Here is a 20723-nt window from a genome sequence, read left to right on the forward strand (position 1 = left end):
ATTTGGGTTCCTGCTAGAAAATGCTTTCATTTACCCTCACAAGGTTGGCTAGCTGTGGAATTCTAAGCTGGAGTTAAGTTTCTTGGAGAATTTTGAAGGCATTTTCATCTCCTGGCTTTCATTATTGCTTTGGAGAAACCTGATGTAAGTTTTATTCCTGCCCCCTCCTTCCTCAGTCTCCAGAAGCCTTAATCCCAGCGATCTAAAATGTCACTGTGATGCGCTACCCCTGTTGGTGTGGTGGATCTTACTAATTATTTCTCCCTTTTGTTTTCTGTCTTTTGTCCTTTTGTCCTTGGCCTCATTAGTCTCCTTTTTTATTCAGTCACTTTATCTCTCCTTTGTCTTGTCTGTGTGATTTCCTCAACCATCCTCTTCCAACTGTTCTATTAACTTTTCTACTAATAATTAACTTATTCCCCAAATATTTCTCTTTAAAAACTGTATTGTTTCATTGCTTGTAATAATAATGAGGATGTAGTAATAGATTTCCCACTTAGTTTTCTTTTTTCTTCTTTCTTCTCCTGCCTTGTTTGTTCCTTCCAAACGCGACCCCTTCAGTATTTTGTCTTGGGTTAGGGGTTTTTTCCCTCTACTTTGTTGTTGCTCTTTAATGTTCGTATTTGAAGGCAGAGCAGTGACTGATGGGAGGCGGAGTGATGGGTGGTTTTGGAGGGCCAGTGGGGTTCACTGTATAGGCATTGGATGGGACCCAGGTATTCTTGGAAGATTCCCCACGAACAGTCCCCCAGAGGGAATCTCGGCCACCTTCTTGGGAGGTAGGAGCCCCGCGGCTGCTCTGGAGTTGAGTGGTGGAAGGAGTGAGCGGTGGTTCGTCTGTACCTGCAGGCTTTCAGCTTTAGCTTTCTGTGTGGTGGCCAGACCCAGCCCCTCCCTGCTGCCCTGAATAGGGAGTCTCTGGTTCAGCCCCAGCCCCGACTTTTTACACTCCCGACCTGCACTACTTTAAAAAGGAGGAGCCCCCCTTATCTCCCTGTGCACCTTGTTCTTTTCCTATCATACATAGCATTTATAACATTTTGTTAATTTATTGTATCCTCTGAGGGATTGGATGTCTTTGGTTTTTGTTGTTGTTATTTTATGGTACTGGGAGTTGAACCCCCAGAAGTTTTGCTCTTAAGCCACATCCCCAACCCTTTTTGTTTTGTTTTTGAGACAGCGTTTTGCTTTGAAGTTTGGGCTAGCCTTGAACTGGCTGTATAGTCCAGGTTGGCCTCAAACTTGGAACAGTATTGGCATGTGTTACTATGGCTGGCCCAATCCACTTTTTTTTTTTTTTTTTTTTTTTGAGACAAGGTTCACTATGTAGTTCAGGCTGGCCTTGAGCTCACTTTGTCGCCCAGGCTGGTCTCAAACTCACAAGGATCCTCCTGCCTCCGCCACCCAGAGTGCTGGGATTACAGGCCTGTGCTAGCAGGTCTGGCTTTAATCTATCATGTTGGTCATTCTGTCCCAAGTGCCTGTGCACACTGGATGTTCAGTCTGTTTGCACTGTGGCAGTAAGCTATTAGATTCAGCCTAACTATCCCAGAAACCAGTTTCCTTCTTTACAAAGGGAGTGAGGTACATTTGAGCTCTGTGTTGTGCTCAGCTACACAGCCTGTGAACAGAGGCCCCAAAAAGTGACTCTCTTTTGTAACCATGTATGACAAGGGGCTGTCCCCAGTGCTAGTCAAGGGTAAGCACTTTGGATCAGTTATCCACACAACTATCCTAGATAATGTAGCCTTTTCTTGGATCAGAAAATAACCAACTTTTTATTTCTAGTGAGTCCAGAAAGTATAAATGTATCTGCATTTATTGGCTTCAAACTCAGCACTAGAGAGCCATGTAGAATCTTTCCTTTTTAAAAATGACTTGTTATGAAAAAATTTTAAATATATAATTTGTGAAGCAAATCGTAAAATCACAATTTCATCTGTAAATGACATCTCTTTAAAAAATACTCTTTAAAAAAACCACCATATATACACCTAAGGGGGAAAAAATGAACAATTCCTTAGTATCCTCAAAGATATAGATGATATTCTGAGTGGTCAGGTTAGATGGCCTTGTAGAATCCCCACAGTTCAAAACTGGACTATGAAAGAAAATGGCTTTGAACAAGCTCCTTCATCTCTTGTTTTCCTTTTCTATTATTTTAAAAATTGAAGTATAGCTTATTGGAGTTGCTTGAGATGTAATGTACTTGCTATAAAATTTAGGTGTATATTCATATATTTTTAGTGAATTTGTGAGTTGTACTCCTGTGACCACAGTCAGACTTTAGATTATTTCCATCACACTTCCAAAATCATTCTACATTTATGTTCATTCCTGGGAAGCGTTAATACGCTCATTCAGCCGCATGTAAGTGGAAATCTTTCTTTGGCTCTGCAGGTTACCTTTCCTGAGTGCCTAATATATTCACTGTACTGAACAGACTCTCAGCCAGCTGTCCTTAGACTTACTTTCAGTTAAGCTACCAGCTCATGAAACTTTGGGGAAAGGGTCCCTTTGTCCGTGTTGTCTTACTCACGAGGAGTTGGCATTTTGGTCTGCTAACTTTGCATTCATTTACCTACTCCCCAGCTTCCAAAAATGCTTTGATGTCTTCTTTCACATTCTGTTTTTTTGGGGGGCTTATACCTTTAAGAGTTTTTGACAATTTATTCCTTTAAGACAAAAAGAAAAGTGTATTTTTAATCGGTTTACAAGAATGACTAGGTACTAATGTACACATGTAACTACAATATCAGTGACTAGAAAATTCCCTTTTAACTAATCAAGGTTTCTAAGACTGGAATGTCTATAGACAGTAATTCCCTGTCCTCAGGGATTGCAGAATGCCAACAGACTTCCGTGGCAGAGATCTGGCTTCACCGCACATCAAGCTTTTTTTTTTTTTTTTTTTTTTGGTCTTTTTCTTTTTATCCGTACCGGGGATTGAACTCACAAGTGCCTGCTTGCAAGGCAGGCGCTTATGCCGCTGAGCTAAATCCCAGCCTCCCATCAGGCTTTTTTGACACCAACCCTCATTGTAAAGAGCTCACAGGACTTTGAAGGGAGGCTGTAAAGAAGCGATGTGTGTGTTGCACGCTCTTAGGGGTGAAAGCTAAATCTTCCTTTTGCTCGCAAGTTCGTGTGTGTGCTCCTCATCCACAATCACAAGCTTGAACAGGACTAGGCTTGGCCGTTCAGATTTTTTCCCATCATTCCTTTTACGTTTTGACTTTGACTTAAACTTTTCTAAGCCTTCACACTTTTTTTTTTTTTTTTCTTTCTCGTAGGATCATGGATTTTCCTGGTCATTTTGAGCAGATTTTTCAACAGCTGAACTACCAGAGACTTCACGGTCAGCTCTGCGATTGTGTCATTGTAGTGGGGAATAGGCATTTCAAAGCCCACCGCTCCGTGCTGGCCGCGTGCAGCACGCATTTCCGAGCCCTGTTCTCGGTGGCAGAAGGCGATCAGAGCATGAACATGATCCAGCTCGACAGCGAAGTGGTGACTGCAGAGGCCTTTGCCGCACTGATTGACATGATGTATACCTCCACCCTCATGCTGGGAGAGAGCAACGTTATGGACGTCCTACTGGCAGCCTCTCACCTGCACTTGAACTCTGTTGTTAAGGCGTGCAAGCATTACCTTACCACACGGACACTGCCCATGTCTCCCCCGAGCGAGCGCATACAGGAGCAGAGTGCCCGCATGCAGCGCTCCTTTATGCTGCAGCAGCTGGGGTTGAGCATCGTGAGCTCAGCCCTCAATTCCGGCCAGAGTGGCGAGGACCAGCCGGCCCCCATGAGCTCATCCCTGCGCAGTACCATGGACCAGCGGACACCCTTCCCCATGAGACGCCTTCACAAGCGCAAGCAGTCTGCGGAGGAGCGGGCCAGGCAGCGCCTGCGGCCCTCCGTGGATGAGTCTGCCATTCCAGATGTCACGCCAGAGAGCGGGCCTCCGGGGGTTCACTCCCGGGAGGAGTTCTTTTCACCAGACTCTCTGAAAATGGTAGACAATCCTAAACCTGATGGCATGGCCGACAACCAAGAAGACAGTGCTATGATGTTTGACCAGTCTTTTGGTGCCCAAGAAGATGCCCAGGTGCCCAGTCAGTCTGATAACACCGCCAGCAACATGGCACAATTGTCAATGGCCTCTCGCGCAACGCAGGTTGAGAGTGGTTTTGAGCAGGAAGCTGCAGCTGAGAAAAGTGGTTTCCAGTGCGAAAATGCTGAAGTTGGCCTTGGCGAGAAGGAGCACATGAGAGTGGTGGTGAAATCTGAGCCCCTGAGCTCGCCTGAGCCTCAGGATGAAGTGAGCGATGTGACCTCCCAGGCCGAAGGCAGCGAGTCTGTGGAAGTGGAAGGAGTTGTGGTCAGCGCCGAGAAGATCGACCTTAGCCCGGAGAGCAGTGATCGGAGTTTTTCAGATCCCCAGTCCAGCACAGATAGGGTAGGTGACATCCACATTCTGGAAGTCACAAATAACCTAGAACATAAGTCCACATTTAGCATTTCAAATTTTCTTAACAAGAGCAGAGGAAGCAACTTTAGTGCAAATCAGAACAATGATGATAACATCCCGAACACCACTAGCGACTGCCGGCTGGAGGGCGAGGCCCCGTACCTGCTTAGTCCAGAGGCGGGGCCTGCCCGCAGCTCTTCCTCTGCCCCTGGCTCCCATGTGGAGAACCCTTTCAGTGAGCCAGCCGACTCGCACTTCGTCAGGCCTGTGCAAGAGGTGATGGGCCTGCCCTGTGTGCAGGCATCAGGTTACCAGGGCGAGCAGTTTGGGATGGACTTCTCCAGGGCTGGTTTGGGACTCCACTCCTCCTTTTCCAGAGTAATGATGGGCTCCCCAAGAGGAGGAGCCAGTAACTTTCCATACTACCGACGCATAGCTCCCAAAATGCCAGTGGTAACTTCCGTCAGGAGTTCACAGATGCCAGAAAACTCTGCCAGTTCCCAGCTAATGATGAATGGGGCCACATCGTCATTTGAGAACAGCCATCCCTCCCAGCCTGGCCCTCCGCAGTTGACCAGGGCATCTGCTGATGTCCTGTCAAAGTGCAAGAAGGCCTTATCAGAGCACAATGTTTTGGTTGTAGAGGGAGCTCGCAAGTATGCCTGCAAAATCTGCTGCAAAACTTTCCTGACTTTGACAGACTGCAAGAAGCACATCCGTGTCCACACGGGTGAGAAGCCCTATGCCTGCCTGAAGTGCGGCAAGAGATTCAGTCAGTCCAGCCACCTGTATAAACACTCGAAAACCACCTGCCTGCGGTGGCAGAGCAGCAATCTGCCCAGCACCTTGCTCTGACTGTCCTCGTGAGACGGAGCTAGGGCCAGTCATGGGACTGAGACTAAAACCAACTTTTGGTGGGCTGTTCACGCCTTTAGGTTTGAGGCTTCAGCTGTCTGGTGGCTCTTGCAGATTTCAACAGTTACTAAGTGCAAACCGTCACCAGGCAGCGCGTGGCTCTGAGTGAGGCACACGCCTTGGGAATGAGATGCAGGATATCCCTGGAACTAAGTTCTTCCACAGGGCTGAGGAATGCAGTTATAGTTTGTAACTAATCTTGTTAAAAGTGGCACACTTGAAAAATGGAAGTGCAAAACAATTTTTTAGCAATTTTTATAAAGCTCTGTGAAGCATTTAATTAAATTTCCTATACCCCCAGTGGGAATGTTATATATGTGTACAGTGATGCAAAATGCACTTAAGTGTAACCAGTGGTGACTTGGTGCCTGTCTGAGAGGAAGACCCTTGAGGACATGCCTGTCTGCCACCAATGCTTTAAATTCTGAGCTAGATAGGCCTAGGCCTCAGAAAGTACTGTATTTTTTATTTTCATCCGAGTTGCAGTCACAGACACTGTGCTCTGATGGTGCTGACACTGGGTCCAGGCGAGCATTCTCTTGGACTAAATAGGTGTATATACTTTTGAGTCTGTTGAGTAGATGTTCTAACCTTTTTTTCCCTTCTGGTTTTAAAGACTAAAGTCATAAATGGAGTATGTACTTGTAGAAGGTGACAAGTAAGATATTGTTTCTGTATGTGCTGTTTTAGCAGAATTTTAACCGACTTGTGTTACCAATGTTACGGTTCCATGTTTGGAAGTCAGAAAAGAGCTAGTTGTTTGTCTTTGTTCTGATGATGTGGAGTCGTTCTGTGGCGCCTTCATGATCCACTGCCCTTTGCTCCATCAGACACTGAAGACCAGTTCAGTCTGACACCTTCCACCCAAGGACAAGCCTGGTTCCCACCATTTCTCCACGCCCCCCTTGTATGGCCTTTCTCCCTAATTACTGTTTTCAGTTACAAACTTACCAAAATAATGTCACCTGCCATGGGCTTTTATTACCAGTACATACTAGTCTTTAAAGTGCTATGCTGATAAAAGTACTATTCTTTAAATGTATATACTATTCTTTAAAAGTAACTTTTATTATTGCTTCTCCAACTCAATACTGAGGACTGAAAATTGTTTAAAATCCAAACATAGTAGCGTTCATGGATCAGTCTCTTCCAGCCTTTGTAAGGGATGCAGCAGCCCGCAGCACAGAAGTCGCCCAGTAGCATCTGAGACTGCAGGAGGCATCCGAGGCACTGGCCAGGGCCTCCTGCCTCACTTCCCTCACCCTATCTTGCTGTCCTGTGCTGTCAGGGCTGTTGGTGGCACCCCTTTTGGCCATCCCCCTGGCTCATGTGTACAGAGGAACAGCCCAGGTTCCTGTATCTCTGTAGAGTTCAGTTTAGGTTATGCACAAACATGGATTCATTTTGCTTTTTATACAGCTTTCTCAGAAATAACCACTGTGCATAATTCAGAGAATTTATTCAGTTCTTATGTTTAGGAAACTTTAAGTATGTGTAGTTTGAAACAAAAGTGTGTGACTTCTCTTAATCTAGTATGCACAGTACATGTGTGGATAAATCTAACGTTCATAGAAGCCTGGGCCTCTCCGAGGAGCCGATCCCAGGAGGAGAGCTCAACAAGGAGACTGCAGCTGCTGCTCTGGACAGATGTGGGGGACATTGGAGGACACATGGTCACTTGTGAAATTCATTTCCTTGTGGCTCACTGTCAGCTGCCCTGTCCTGTCCTGATCCATCCACCCTCACCTGGTTAGGGACTGGTGTCCTGGGAGGAGACTGACACTGGGAGTCCGGTGGGTCAGCCTGGGGAATGAGAGTGCCATCTGGGCCTAAGGCGAGGAGCCAGTGACACAGGCACGGCAGCGCTCCTTCCCTCCCATCTTTCAGAGGTGGAACCGGGAGCCTCTTTCTGACCCCCGCCTAGGCAGACGTGAACTTGTCTTTGGGGCCTGTGTCTAACACAGACCAGAGTCCTGCCTCTCCCCTGCTAGGTGGAAGCTGGAATCTCATCTACCTCTTAGTCAGTTTCTATGTGTGAGAAGCAACTTGTGGGCCAATGTCCTGGATCATCCTGTAGCACTTAAAAATTCCAAGGTTTCCTGGAAAACCAGGGGTCCTGTGATCTAGTTTCTACCTGGATTCCAACTGGTATTGAGGACCTAAAATATTAATTGGTTAGCCTTAATGATAGCCTGGCATAATCATAATCTTTTTGGGTAGTAACAGCAAAAAGTTCTGTCAGGGTACCTGTGTCAGTGGTGCTATGCTGGTTTAAATGAGATTTTGAAATAAACCGTTTGTCATATCCATGTCTCTAAATACATGTTCTTTTCTTTTCTCAGGTTGAAACAAAACAGGAAAGTACTATTGTATCCTCTGTTAGCTGATACAATCCTGTAACAGAAGATAAAGCCTCTGCTTCTAGTACTTTTTGAAACCAAGCTTCTGAGACAAAGATGCAGTCAGCAAATAACAATGGTTTCTTGTTCCCCTCCAGTTATTTATTCCTCTAGCTTTCCCCATCTTGTCCTGCCTTCGGGCTGTGGATGTGGGTGAGGTTGTGTTCTCAGTCACCCAGTTATCTTGGGAGCTGCTTGACCCTATGTGACACCGCTGTTGGCAGCCTCCTCTGCCAGTCTGGCCCACTGTGGGGAAGCTGACTGCTTTAGCACAGAGCAGGACTTTGGCAGTGGCCCCGCCGGTGGCCTGGCCTTAGGGAAGAGAAAGATGATGATTCGAAAGCTCTGATGTGGTGGCCCACACCTGTAACCCCAGTACTTGGGAGGCTGAGACAGAAGGCTTACAAGTGACAGGTCAGCCTGGGCTACACGCAGAGTCACAAGAGCCAAGGGAATTACAGAGCAAAATCCTATCTCAAGAAAGAAAAAGTGTAGGTAAAAATTAACTCTCAAGTCAAAACTACATGCCTCTGGCTATTCTCAACCCCAAGTGTTGACCCAACCTCCTCTTTTCTTCTAGTTAATGCTCCGTGCTCTTCATTTTCCTGATGGTCTAGGTAGGGGGTTGAAGCGCCCTAATGAACAAGGCTCCCCTTGTTCTGCCCTTGGTGACGGACATGGGAAGGAACTGGGCAAGTTGCTACAAGAGCTCAGCGTGAGGACCAGATGGGAAGCAGAGTCAGGCGGATCACAGAACGTCCCAAGTTCAAAACAGATGCTCTTTTTGTTAACTTCCTCCAGTTACAGGCTGAGGCAGTCTTAGAAAATTATTTAATGCAGAATTACAGGCTTTTGGCTCAGATGTGTCCAGCCACAGGTGCTGCAAAGCACATCGACCAGTACCCGTCTTCACTTGCACCATCAGGGCAGATCAGGCTTTCCCTCGGCTCCTACCTCTGGCGTGTCAGCAGGAGACCAGGGCCCTGGCTCTGGCCTGTGGGGTGGGCTGGCTACAGCTTGAGTTCACTGGGCATCGGCTGTCCTCGCAGGCCAGCCAGCAAGTTGTTACTTGCCAACAAGGACATAGCGTTGCGCGTCTTGTAAGTGGCACTGCCAATGTGGGGCAGAATCACTGCAAAGGAAAGGGAAGAGACACAGCTAAGACGATTGGTTCAAGACCTTAAACCTGTTAGCTGATACAATCCAGAAGTTTGGGTCCAGTCTGGGCAACTTAAGTGACTTAGCAAGACTGTCTCAAAATAAAAAATAAAAAGGGCTGAGATGTGACTCAGTGAGAAGGCCCATCAACTGGGCCCTTCTTACATGGCCTGGCTTTGCTAAGTAAGAGCAGGGATCCTGCCTCAGGGTGCCTACATTTGCCTTCCCTGCTTGGTTACTGTTAGCATCCCATTCCCCCAGGGCTGGGGCTTCAGAGAACAGCAGAGGGACCCCCAGCTCCTGAGCCTTCGACACTAGAGGGTATGAAAGGTTTGTACCTCCGCACAAGGATGACAGGGCTACGGGGGTCTCGATGGTGAAACCAGGTGCCACCTTAGCTTAGGAACTTGGTTCTAACCACCCACAGCCTGTACTCCAGATACTCCAGAATGGCTTCAGGTGAGATGTGACGGCACACATCTGTTAATTCCAGCACTCTGGGAGACTGAGACAGGAGAAACACAGGCCCCTGCAACGTAATGACAGCCTGAGACCCTGTCTCAAAAGGGGGGATGGATGGGATAGGGTGGGATGTAGTTCAGTGCACAGTTCCTGGGATCAAACCCCAGTGCTCTAAGAACAAAAGAATTTCAAGATAAAGTGTTGACAACAAGCTCCCCCACACTGTGCCCCACTGCAGGAAGGAAGCAGGGAGGGCACCCATCCCTACAGAGCCATCTTTGGAAGCATTATCCAGGGCACTAGCTGACTCGGCATGGGGTGCCAGTTTTCCCCAGTCAGTGTTCCTTGTAGGCTGGCATGGTTGCTAAGGGCTGCAATCGGAGAGCATTTGCTGGGCGGGCAGCCAAGGGCCTGTCTGGGTTTCCATTCTGGAGTGTGAATGGGCAGCCCCAGTTCTGACTGCTCGCACTAGAAATCCCACTCACACCTGGACAGAACCTGATGTAAGTAACAAGGGTGGAAAGCTGTTACACTGGTAGAGGCTGAGGTTCCCGAGTGATCCCCTGTGAGATGCACGTGACTGCTGACGACCTGCAGCCACGGCAGAAGCCCTCCATGGGGCCCGCAACCATGTGGCTCAGTCCCTCCAAGTGCCCAGGCAAAGAGAAGCGTAGGAACCAGTGAAGCATCTGCTGGTGGGATCCAAGGAAAGGCATTTGTTGTGTCAAGAGAGTAGCTTAGTGACTGGCAGAAGTGACAAATACTGGTATCGCCAAGACTTCTTTTTACACACTGAAAAGAGCAACAGATTTCAGCCGTGACTGGCACACCTTACATCTGGTGTAAGATGGAGGCCAGGTCCCCCTCTTAACAATTCCAGCCACCCTTCATTCTGTTCCTTTGGGACATGCCCAGAAGGATCCTTCCCGTCCTTAAGTACCAGGGTCACTAACAGACTGGGTGTGACCGTCTGGGCACAGCACTGCTCATGGAGCTTCCTGCCCACTCCCAGCACACACAGCACCAGGCTGCAGCGCAGTGAGGAGCGCACTGTAAAGGCAGCTCTTACCACAGTTCTTCAGGGTCAGCAGGGGGTGATCTGTAGGCAGCGGTTCTGGGGTCGTCACATCCAGCCCAGCTGCTGCAATCTGACCGCTGGCCAACGCCTGATACAGGTCATCCTGGTTTACAACATCTCCCCTGGAAACAGCGATGGTATGGGTGCCCCCTGTTCCCCCACAGGCCACTCTCAGGTCGGAACAACCCACAGAATAAATTTTTTCACTGAGTGAGCACTTGACCCTGCCATGTGTCTCAACTTCTCTGGGCCTCAGGCTCTCGCTCGGTAGAGAGGGCAAATACAACCTAACTCCCAGGAATGTTGGGAGGAGTAAAGCTCCCCGACACGCACTAGGGCATGAACAGGGCCCAGAAGCCGCACTTGTCTTGGGCTCCAGGCAGGTATCTCTGGCCTGCTGTACCCCTAGATCACAGCACGCCACTAAGCAAAAAGAAGCCTTACTGCATCCAATAAAATGAGCAGCCACTGAAGAGCTGATTTTCTAGACTTCATACTGAACATCATAAGACACTCATGTAACAAGGACTGCTACCATGCAGGCACTCGCAGGTAGTCAGCAAACAGAAACCGGACCTACCATCAGGCATTTGCGGAGCCCTGTGTTCCTGCACTGCTTACTCAGCCACCCCCAGGTCACTCCTGCACGGTTGAACACTGGTAATTTCAGGTCCCTTTAGGTATGCGCACCCTCAGGCTGACCTCACCCAAGGCCTTCTTCCAAATGATTTAAAGGTTCAGTGGCTATCACTAGGATGGCTAGGAAGGAGTTACAATGGCACAGAAGAGACATCTGACCCTACGGCTCAATGGCCTGCACACACTCCTGAACACACATTTTGGGGAACTAGGAAAACCTGAGCTTTAGGTCTGTCTGCCCAGGAGTACAAAGGTTCAAACCATCACTGAACTCAAACCAGGCTCACAGGATGGAAGGTTGGTCTCTACAGGGACACCTAGGTCAGAAAGTCCAGCTCTTTTTCTGGAGAGAAAAATGAGGCTCCCTTGTGACTCCCTGCCCATCAGGCCCTTCCCCAAGCCACACCACAGCGTGCCAGGCCTCCACTGAAGCTGGGCCTGCTGTGGGTGCCAGAGAGCCCAGGCTCTCCTCTGATCCGACTGCTCTTCTTCCTAACCCAGCTCTTGCCTCACCTCTGCTATACTGGTGAGTTGTTGGTCAATCAGTTATCTGCGGAGCCTAGCAGGCTCCGTCTAGGGTCTCCTCAATATTCCACCGTGAATCCTGTGACAGTGGGGACAGCCTTTCTCTAGGCTTGCTGGGTAACCCCAGGATATTGGGTGGCCCCTCGCTACCTGCTGATATTGACAAACACAGCTGTTTTCTTCATCTTCCGGAAGAAGTCCCCATTGCAGAGTCCCTTGGTTTCAGGCGTTAGGGAGCAGGCCACCACAATGAAGTCAGACTCTGCGGCCAGCTGGAGGGCAGACACTGTGGGTACAGGGAGAGGGTCTTCATCAGAGGTTAGGGACAGCAAGAGGGTAGAAACTAGATACTTCTTCCCCTACCCCAAGAAAAACTCCCAAGACCCTTTCTGAAGGTCTGGTCTCTACCTCAACAGCTCTGGTAAGGGTATGAAGTCAGCGGCCACTCACGGGGTCTTGGTGTATCACATCCTCCACCAGCCCAGACCAGCCCAAGCCCCTACACTCTGCCTGTGAACGCCATCACCTGAGAATCCCCCAGGTGAGCACAGGCAGGGCTCCTCTGGAAATCAAGGTTTTACTCACCAAACTCTGCCTGGAATTCTGCTGCTTCCTGAGGCTTGGGCTGACGCCCTGCATACAGAAACCTCTGGACACCAAATGGTTTCAGACGCCGAGCAATGGCCTGGCCTAGAGGTAAGAATCAGAGTCCTTGGTTTGTTCCCACCCTGTAGAAGATGGGGTGACAGCAACTCCAAGGACAGGGGGGCCTCAGGTAGATTCTTTGTTAGTATCGCCCTATGTTAACTGGTTCAGTCTTACTGCAGAACCCCCCTCCCTCCTTCTGTGGACCCAGACCCAGATTTGTGATGGCATCGGTCAACTGCCAACCTGCCCCAGACCTACAAGACATTTTCATTTAAGATACTAAGATAGGAATGGGCGGTTGGATCTTCAGGCTCAGAACATGACCCAGAATTGCTGGGCTCGTCCCAGTAAATCCCATGAGAGAAGCAGGACTGCTGGCTGGCCAGGCAGGTTATCCACACTTGCCACCTTAGCCTCGCCCCTGGCAGCTGTCCGGCTGAGCCTGAGCCTTTCTGTCACACTTCTCCAATGACCAGCCACTAGAAGCAAAAGAGGCTAGAGACACAAGCCAGTGGGGAGTAAAGAGTGCCCCGGGGTAACCACCCGCAGGCCCCGCCCCGCATCTGCAGCCTTCACTGCTCTTCATGGAGCTGAAATCCTAAGGAACTCTGGCTCCTAGCAACTGTTCCTCAGAGTCCCAAAGGCACTCCTGGTTTTATTTATCCCTTTGCCTGTGTTTCACAGCCTGTGGTTTACAAAGCTGTCTCGTCTCATTAGAAATATCTCTGCGGGCAGTGCCCTGCTGGCATAAGACAGAAGCAACCCTTCCAAAGCAGGATGTCCAGCATTGGGGTACATGGCACCAGGGTCTCAACCCAAGCCTGGAGGCCAAGACAGTAGGAGAGGATGGGGTCAGGGCATGGGGGGGCCTTACCTATGCGCCCCAGCCCCACAATGCCAACAGTGCTCTGCGTGAGTCCATAGCCACACATCCACAAGGGCTTCCAGGAGGTCCAGCCACCACTGTGGAGAGGAGGAGGGAGGCGGTCAGCACCTGGCCTCCGACGAAGACAAGGCCCACGGGTGACCGCCACACTTGCCCTCCTGCCCGTGGTCCAAGGTCTAACCCAGCTTCCAGGTCATGGAGCTGAAAGCGGAGTGAGCAACACCACAGCCAGCCAGCACTTTCCAAGTACGCAGCAAGGATGGCCACTGCTTTAAATCCACTTGGGACAAAGAAAGCAAGGGCTGCAAGAGGCCTCAGAGGCTCGCGTTCCTTCTGGAGATGAAGCAACTGAGACCACAAAGAGTAACCTGCCCGAGATGACCCGGCCACGGTGTTCAGGGCAGCAGGTTGCAAACTCAGGGCCTGGGATTCTAGAAAACGTTCTCAGAACTCCTCAGCAGCAACAAAAGTAAACCTCACTGCTTTCAGTGGTCAAGGGATGGAGCCGATCCTGAGCCACTAGCAGTGAAGGTGTAGAGGTCGCAGACAGGACCATGAGCAGAGCACCAGCACTGGGCCCCACACCCAGCCAGACTCCCGGCCTGCTTTCTGAGGCCGCCTCTGCTCACCCCGAAAATGTCACTGTCCCTGCTCCCTGCTCCCACATGGCCTGCCAACTACATATGCACCCTGAAACCCAGCGCTAGAGCCCTCAGGCCAGGCTGCTCGGCTCTGGTCCTGAGGAAGGCAGCACCCTGGTACTGTCTGGGTGGCACCCTGCTCCTGCCACTGAGGAGCCATGATGGCCTTACTGAGGTTGGCACCTAGAGACTTAGCTCTCAAAAGGACTAGGAAATGACGGCCAGCCCTCAGTGATTTCCGATTTTGGCACCACTGGTCTCAGAATCGTCCTCAGTACCCAAGGGGATGTCCTTCCTCCTTCCAAGAAGCAGTCCCCAATCTGCCTTCCTCCCCCCACCCCAGTTAGTAGACTTTATTTGTTCCATTCTTATAATTATCTCTCATGACTTCCCATCCCGTTCTGTTTGCTGAAGTTCAGCGCAGGGCTTTAATTATTTTAGCTGGGTCAGGCTGACCCCTCTGCTCAGGTCCCACCAGGGAACACTCACTTCTTCACTTCCTCTATGGCCTCTGGCAACCTGCGGCAGGTGGTAAGAAGCAAGGAGACAGCCAGCTCCGCGGTGGCATCTGTCAGGACATCTGGGGTGTAGCCCACACGGATCCCACTAGAAATCAAACAGCTGGTGGTAACGTGGCCTCATGCACCTTCACCAGTGTTTACAGGTGTCTGTTCCATGATGTGACTTTGCTCCTTAGTTTCTTTGCCTGCCAGGAAGCTCAAAGCTTTAAAGGAGTACTGAGGAGTGCTTAGTCCTTGTTCACATTTTGATTATGTCTCACTCTGGGAAGGCTATGGAATTCAAGATTAGAGTTCAAGGTCTGGGGCAAGTACTATTTAAATCACTCTGAATTTTCTCATCAGAAAAGGAAACAATACGTGTATCTTTTTCCAAAGTTATTTTAGGGATCAAAAAAGATAATGAATGTGAAAGGATGATACTAGATAAGAGGTTACAGTTTCCAGCTTTGTAGGTTTGTGGTGATACCATGTAATATATGATATTAAATATTATTATTATTATATATGTAATGGGCCTAAAGTTGCAGTTTTCCTGTGTGGCTTCCCAGTGCGCTGGGATTACAGGCATGTGGACCCATACCCTTCTAATTTTTATTCTGAGACAGGTCAGTTGCCCAGACTAACCTTAACCTTCAATCTCCCTGCCTCAGCCTCCTGAATGGCTGGGATTGTACCTCAGGCATGCACCACATCCAGCCCAGGTTTGTTTGAGCTGCTTTGTGTACATGTGGATGGACTTCCATCAGCCACTTCACATCCTTACTGAGGGAGACAGAGTGAAAACAAGCAGCTCTCCTCTGCGCCATCTGGGCACTGCCCCTCACGCTAGGCCAGCCCAGAGCTCAGTTCCATTTACCGCTTCTTGATTTCATCCAAAGCTAAGTGGTCAACTCCCACGGACATCGTGCTGATAACTCTGAGATTAGGTCCTGTGGTACAGAAAACACATTGTTTGTGTCTCTTCTCTTGTAATTCAAACCCACGACACTGGGGACTATCCTAACCCGCCTGTTATTATTTTCTTAGAATTTCCCTTCTGCAGGTAAAACTCCAGACAACCCTCTTTTGCCATCCACAGACAGCGTCTCAGCAATATTAGGTGTCCTGGCACAGTCCAAAGCACAGTCAGGTCCCCTTGTTTGGCACTGGACTTAGGCACTGGCCTGCTCACTGGTGAGGCCTGGGTCTCCTTCAGCCACACCTGAGGTCTCCCGTGGACGCCTCAGAGAGCACTGAGACTGAGATGGTGGCAGGGCATGACCCTCTCATACCCTCTCCTTCACTAGAAAGATCCAGGGGTGCCTTAACTCTGACTCAAGGCTTCTCTCCACAATCAGCAGCCCCTGAATCTAAACCTTTACTCCAAACCATCAGGTTACAACATCATGGGGTGATGTTTGCCCTGTGCCAGGCTGAGAGCCTGGGCTTGGGCTATACTTGGTGCCAGCTGGTACGGGGCACTGAGTTGAGGCCTCCCTCCTGCTACGCAGGGGCCCAGAAAAGACAAGTTTTGATCTAGGTCACAAAGCAAAATTGTGGCTCCAGGGTCTTGGCTGCCCTCCCCTACACCCTTTCCACTGAGTCCACACAGGGTCTTTGCCCTCCTGAGGCTTCTCTCAGGAACTCAGTGGAAAGAGGTGGAGGGCAACCTACAAGCCACATAAAGATGCAGGCAACCTCCCACCCCTGCAGGAGACACCCTCAGAACGCAGAGAAAGGACTGCACCCTGACTATGGGGCAGCTGTCACAGGCTGATGTGCTCAAGGCTGAGACCCTGAGATTCTTCCCCAGGCTGACCCACCACACACACACCTGCAGCATCCAGGACCTTCTTATCCACACGGTCAGAGAGGAAGCAGAGCAGACCATGGGCTCCTGCCACACGGTGCTCCAGCTCCTTTCTGGAGATGGGCTCATCGGAATCCCACAGCTCCACTTCACAGCTGAAAAACGAAGGTCACCGAGGAAATGAAGGGGAGCCCTACGGATGCCTGAGTCCTCTGAGAGCTGGCAAGCACTACTTTTACTCCCTGGCCTGCAGCTGACTGGGGCCAGTCAGCATCTGACATGGGTGGCCTCAGTAGGGTTCAGAGAGAGGGGCAGGGAGGGGTATGATGGCCTATCAAATCCCACTTTGTTGGGACTGGCTGCTGAGGCTGGATCCCACCTTCTCCATGCCAGATGAGCAAACCTGATAAAATGCATTGTTCCCACTGCAACTAGTACCTGCTGAGCAGCAAACCTCAGCTCTGCCACCTGGAGTTGTGCAACACTGGGTGGAGGAGATACTTATTCCCTCCAGCCTGATTTGGGTCAGTGAAAAGAGAATTATAACACTGACTTCCCAGGGCTGCAAGGATTAAGTTTATGCATGTGATGTACCTGACAAGGTTGGTGCAAAAGGCTTCCACTTTGTGAGTCATCAGAGGCCCTGGCCAACCACTGAGGGGACCAGGCTAGTGACATGTAGACACTGACCTCATCTGCCCTGTCAGCCAACATCCAAGGTAAAGAATAACAGCCTGGACTTTGCTTCATGGTTAATCTCTCCTCTCTGAAGGCAGTGGCAACAACCAGGTTCCCTCCTACAGGCCGAGGGCCAGGACCTGGAGTTATGGCCAGGAGCCTGATGGGACCTGGATCCTACACTACTTTGTTCATGCCTCCTCAGACTCCAAGCCAGATGCCACTGGACACAGCTGCCCTAGTTCCAGGCTGTCTCTCTGACCTCTGGTAACCCCCACCCGCCGCGCAGCTCCGGACGCCCCCAAAGCCCGCCTGGAGATCGCTGAGTCACCCTGCGCAAAGTGAGGTTTTGTGGCGGGCACCCGTCAGGGTGGCCCGGGGAAGGGTGCTGAGGGCTCCGCGCCGGCTCAGAGACACCATGTGTGCCCGTCGCGGAGTGGGCTGGGACTCGGTGCGCGGAGTGGCGGCGGCGCGCGGCTCTTACTCTGCAGCCTGGGCGAGCTCGGCCCTGCCTTCGGGGGGGATCCTGCCGGTGACGAACACCTTCATGAGTCGAGCTAGTCTCATCAACCTGCAGCCTCTGGAGTCTGACCGAGCCGGCCAGAAGGGCAAAGCAGGAATCTGCCAGGCCTCGGAGGCGGGGCGTGCGAGGGGCGGGGCGAAGGCGTGCGCGTGATGGGGCGGGGCTGCGCGGGGCGGGCTCTGCGCGGGGCGTGGTCCCTACCCCTAGGCTGTGGGCGGGCGGTCTGTGTCCCGCGAGTTAGGGTGGCTGTGTGTTTTCGCTGGATGTGAGTGTGAGGCTCATTATGCATCTGTGCGTGCCTTGCGGCCCTAATAGCACAGACTGATTAGGGAGGGACAGGGCTGCATGTGGACACCTGCTGTCCCGAGGTTCCAAGGCTACAGGCTGTCTTAGGTTTGAAGTGGTGGGAAGCACCCAGACAGGCGACCTGTGTGTCTATGGTTGTCCTTGTCCCTGTGAAGTCTGTCAGAACGCGAGGGGGAGTGAAGATGCCCCCCCCGACGCTAAGGTGGGGTCCATCCTGGTCATTCATACTGAGTTCTGAGCCCCTCGGGATGTAGACACAGCCCTCCCTCAGGGGAGACTGCAGAGGAGTCGGCATCCAGCAATGACCCTTTAATATTTGGGACACTTCCCTATATAAAACCGACAGCTGTGAAGGGGAGTCTAACTGGCCAGGTCACCCAGCTCGCTGGAGGACCACTACACCTGCTGGAGGCAGTTCACGCATAGCACCAGGGCCATGCATGTGGGGTGGTGGTGGGCAGGCCCGGGCTCGCAGTGGGGTGGGCTGCGGTCTAAAGCCGGCTCTGTTTTCTAAGCTGTTTGACCTTGGGGAGGCCTTCATCTCCCTAGCCCTTAGTTCTTCAGTCACAAAATGGAGAGAACACAATTGAGGGTTGGTGTTAAAGCAGACAGCGTTTGCATGGGCTTCAGGCAGTGGCAGGTGCTGCTTAAGCACTGAGACTGTGAAAGAGGGGTGAGGAGCTCAGGATTTGGAGCCTGGCTGCCTATATCGAAATCACAGCGCTGTGACCAATGAAAAATTACTGTATTACGCACATCAGCTTCTTTATCTGTAGGATGACAGTGAAACCATTGCAACAAGCCTCCAGGCTGGTGGAGAGACGAACTATAATCAGTGTTTCTTACAGCACAACACATACAGTGGGCAGCAGAATGGTCTCCTTCGATTTTATAAGAATCCACAGTGCCCCATGAGACTCCCGATGAGAGAATTGAAAGATGCACAGGAAAGTGACCTTACCAGGTGAGGATCCCGCAGCAAGTCCCTGGGCCTTCTGCATCCCTGCCAGAGCTTCTGTCTGTCTCCTCCCTGTCTCAGGTAACACTTGAATAAATATCTTACCCACTAATCTTTATCTGTGTTGCTAGGCCTCTGAGGGAGAAATTTTTGAAATATATCAAACATTGACACAAAAAAGTGTTTTTCTGTTCCCAGGCCAGGCCCTCTGGGGAACAGCATGACCTGTAGCTCTACTCTGCTAACCTCTGGAGCTCAGCTCCTTCCTCACTTTATTAAGGACAGCCAAGGGCACTGGGCACTGGACAGGCCTGTTCACTAAGGGTAGGAGGGAGCACAACAGTTAATGGGTCTCTTCCCACAAGACAAAGCACACAGCTGATGCTCAGTAAGCCTGCTCAGGGACAGCCATGTGGCCAGATGTGGACCCAGCTGAGGGCTGATTCCATCATTCTTGCCTCCTTCTCAAGCAGTCCTGGAGGTCTTATTTTGTGTCTTTAGCTGGGTGGTTGTGGCTGTCTTGATGTTCCGAGATGATTGAAAATATTTACTTTCATGGTCATTTTGACTTTGAGGAAGAAACAGAAGTTGTAGTGGCAGATCCAGTGAAAAAGGAAGAGGATACACCGTAATTTTTTTTTTTAACTAGTATGTGTTTTGTTTTTTTGGAGACAAAGTCTCACTATGTACTTCCAACTGGGCTTGAACTCACTATGTAGCCCAGACTGGCCTCCGACTTGTGGAGATCCTCCTGCCTCCGCCTCTTGAGTGCTGGGATTACAGGTATATACCACTATGCCCATCCTCAGAGATACCCATTTTTGGCCTGGACCTTTAAATTTGAGGGATCTGATTTTTTCAACTTTGTTATATATTCTATACATTAGTCCTTTGAGGAACAATTGGCTAAAAAATTTCCCACTGTTAGATTGTCTCTTCTCTCTAATGATTTCTTTTATGGTGTAAAAGTTTTTTAATTTTATGTGCTTCCAGTTGTTGAATCTTTGTATTATTCCCTGTGCTATCAGAGTTTTGGTCATAAAGTTTTGCCTACACCTAATGTCTTCAAGAGTTTTACCTATTTTGTCTTTGAGCAGATTATTTCTATTTTTATACTTAAATATTTGACTCATTTTGATTTTTGTTAAGTGCTGCATGGTGAGAAATACAGGTTTAGGTTCAGTCTTCACCTTATGGAAAGTGGTTTCCACAGCACCATTTATTAAAAAGGCTGTCTTTCTTTCAGTGAAGGTGTTTGGCCCCTTTGTCAAATTAGGTAGTGGAATGCGCTAGAGTTGTTTCTGTATCGTCTATTCCATTGATCTTCAGGTCTCTGTTGGTTTTTGCTTTTGTTTCTTTTATTGTTTTGCCAGCACTGTACTGTTTTTATAAGGGTAGTTTTGTAATATAACTTCAAATTGGGGATTGTAATGCTCCCTGCTTTGTCCGTGTTGCTCGGAATTGTTTTTGCTATTCTAGGTCGCTTCTAGTTCCATATGAATTTTAGAAGTGTTTTCTCCAGTTCCATGAGTATACTGTTGGTATTTTGATTGAGATTGCATTAAATCTGCATATCAGTTTTGGAAGTTATGGCCATTTTGACTATATTGGTTCTGCCTACCCAAGAACAGGGTGTATCTTTCCATTTTCTGATATCCTCTTCAATCTCCTTTTTCAGAGTAGTATAGACTTTCACTTCCTTCATTAGATTGATTCCTAACTATTTTATTTTACTTGACACTATCATGAAAGATATTATTCTTCACATTTCTTTCTCAATGAGTTTGTTATTCACGTACAGGAATGCTGTTAAGTTTTTGAGTGTTGATACAATACAAGGTGATCTACAATGGTTACTATGATGTCTCTTGTTATCTTTAATAGAACTGTCTATATCATCAGGCATAGTAAAATTGAACATAGCAGTACATAACAATATCAATAAAAGCAAAACATTGGAGACATTATAGGACTTCAAAAGCAGGTAATAATCAAACCAGAATGGGTATCCTGGTGAATCTTGTCATCTTCAGAGTAGTTGCTTATACTCTCAGACTTGATACTATCAAACATAACAGATTCAAATAAAATCAGTCAAGAGAAAATAGTGATCTAACAGACCAGATT

At 49.3% G+C, this 20723-nt stretch overlaps 2 protein-coding genes across 8 annotated transcripts in view; one reads left to right on the plus strand and one right to left on the minus strand.

The window, feature by feature from the left end:
* The window catches only part of Zbtb5 (zinc finger and BTB domain containing 5), a 47595-nt gene extending 39891 nt beyond the window's left edge, over positions 1 to 7704 (plus strand). For all 6 annotated transcript variants that reach the window (XM_063225274.1, XM_063225290.1, XM_005008661.4 and 3 more), the window contains exon 2: positions 3291 to 7704. In XM_063225274.1, coding sequence (XP_063081344.1) covers positions 3295 to 5325 — 2031 coding nt within the window. In that variant the 5' untranslated portion in view covers positions 3291 to 3294 and the 3' untranslated portion in view covers positions 5326 to 7704. The remainder of the gene's footprint in view (positions 1 to 3290) is intronic.
* Positions 7705 to 8598: 894 nt separating this feature from the next.
* Grhpr (glyoxylate and hydroxypyruvate reductase) lies at positions 8599 to 17486 on the minus strand. 2 transcript variants are annotated; one of them, XM_005004105.4, is made up of 9 exons: positions 17294 to 17485; positions 16156 to 16286; positions 15199 to 15271; positions 14311 to 14427; positions 13169 to 13257; positions 12232 to 12336; positions 11797 to 11932; positions 10474 to 10604; positions 8599 to 8916 (listed from the first exon to the last, which is right to left on the minus strand). In XM_005004105.4, exons 1-9 carry the CDS (start codon positions 17374 to 17376, stop codon positions 8795 to 8797), a joined length of 987 nt encoding a protein of 328 aa, XP_005004162.2. In that variant the 5' UTR covers positions 17377 to 17485; the 3' UTR covers positions 8599 to 8794. The 2 variants fall into 2 exon arrangements, with proteins under 2 accessions (XP_005004162.2, XP_003470926.3); XM_003470878.5 differs by lacking the exon at positions 10474 to 10604 and having other exon boundaries at positions 17294 to 17486.
* Between the last annotated feature and the right edge of the window lie 3237 nt (positions 17487 to 20723).

The sequence above is a fragment of the Cavia porcellus genome, unplaced genomic scaffold (assembly GCF_034190915.1).
Source record: "Cavia porcellus strain 051 isolate PalLab524CR breed Dunkin Hartley unplaced genomic scaffold, mCavPor4.1 scaffold_1, whole genome shotgun sequence".
Classification (NCBI taxonomy): domain Eukaryota; kingdom Metazoa; phylum Chordata; class Mammalia; order Rodentia; family Caviidae; genus Cavia; species Cavia porcellus.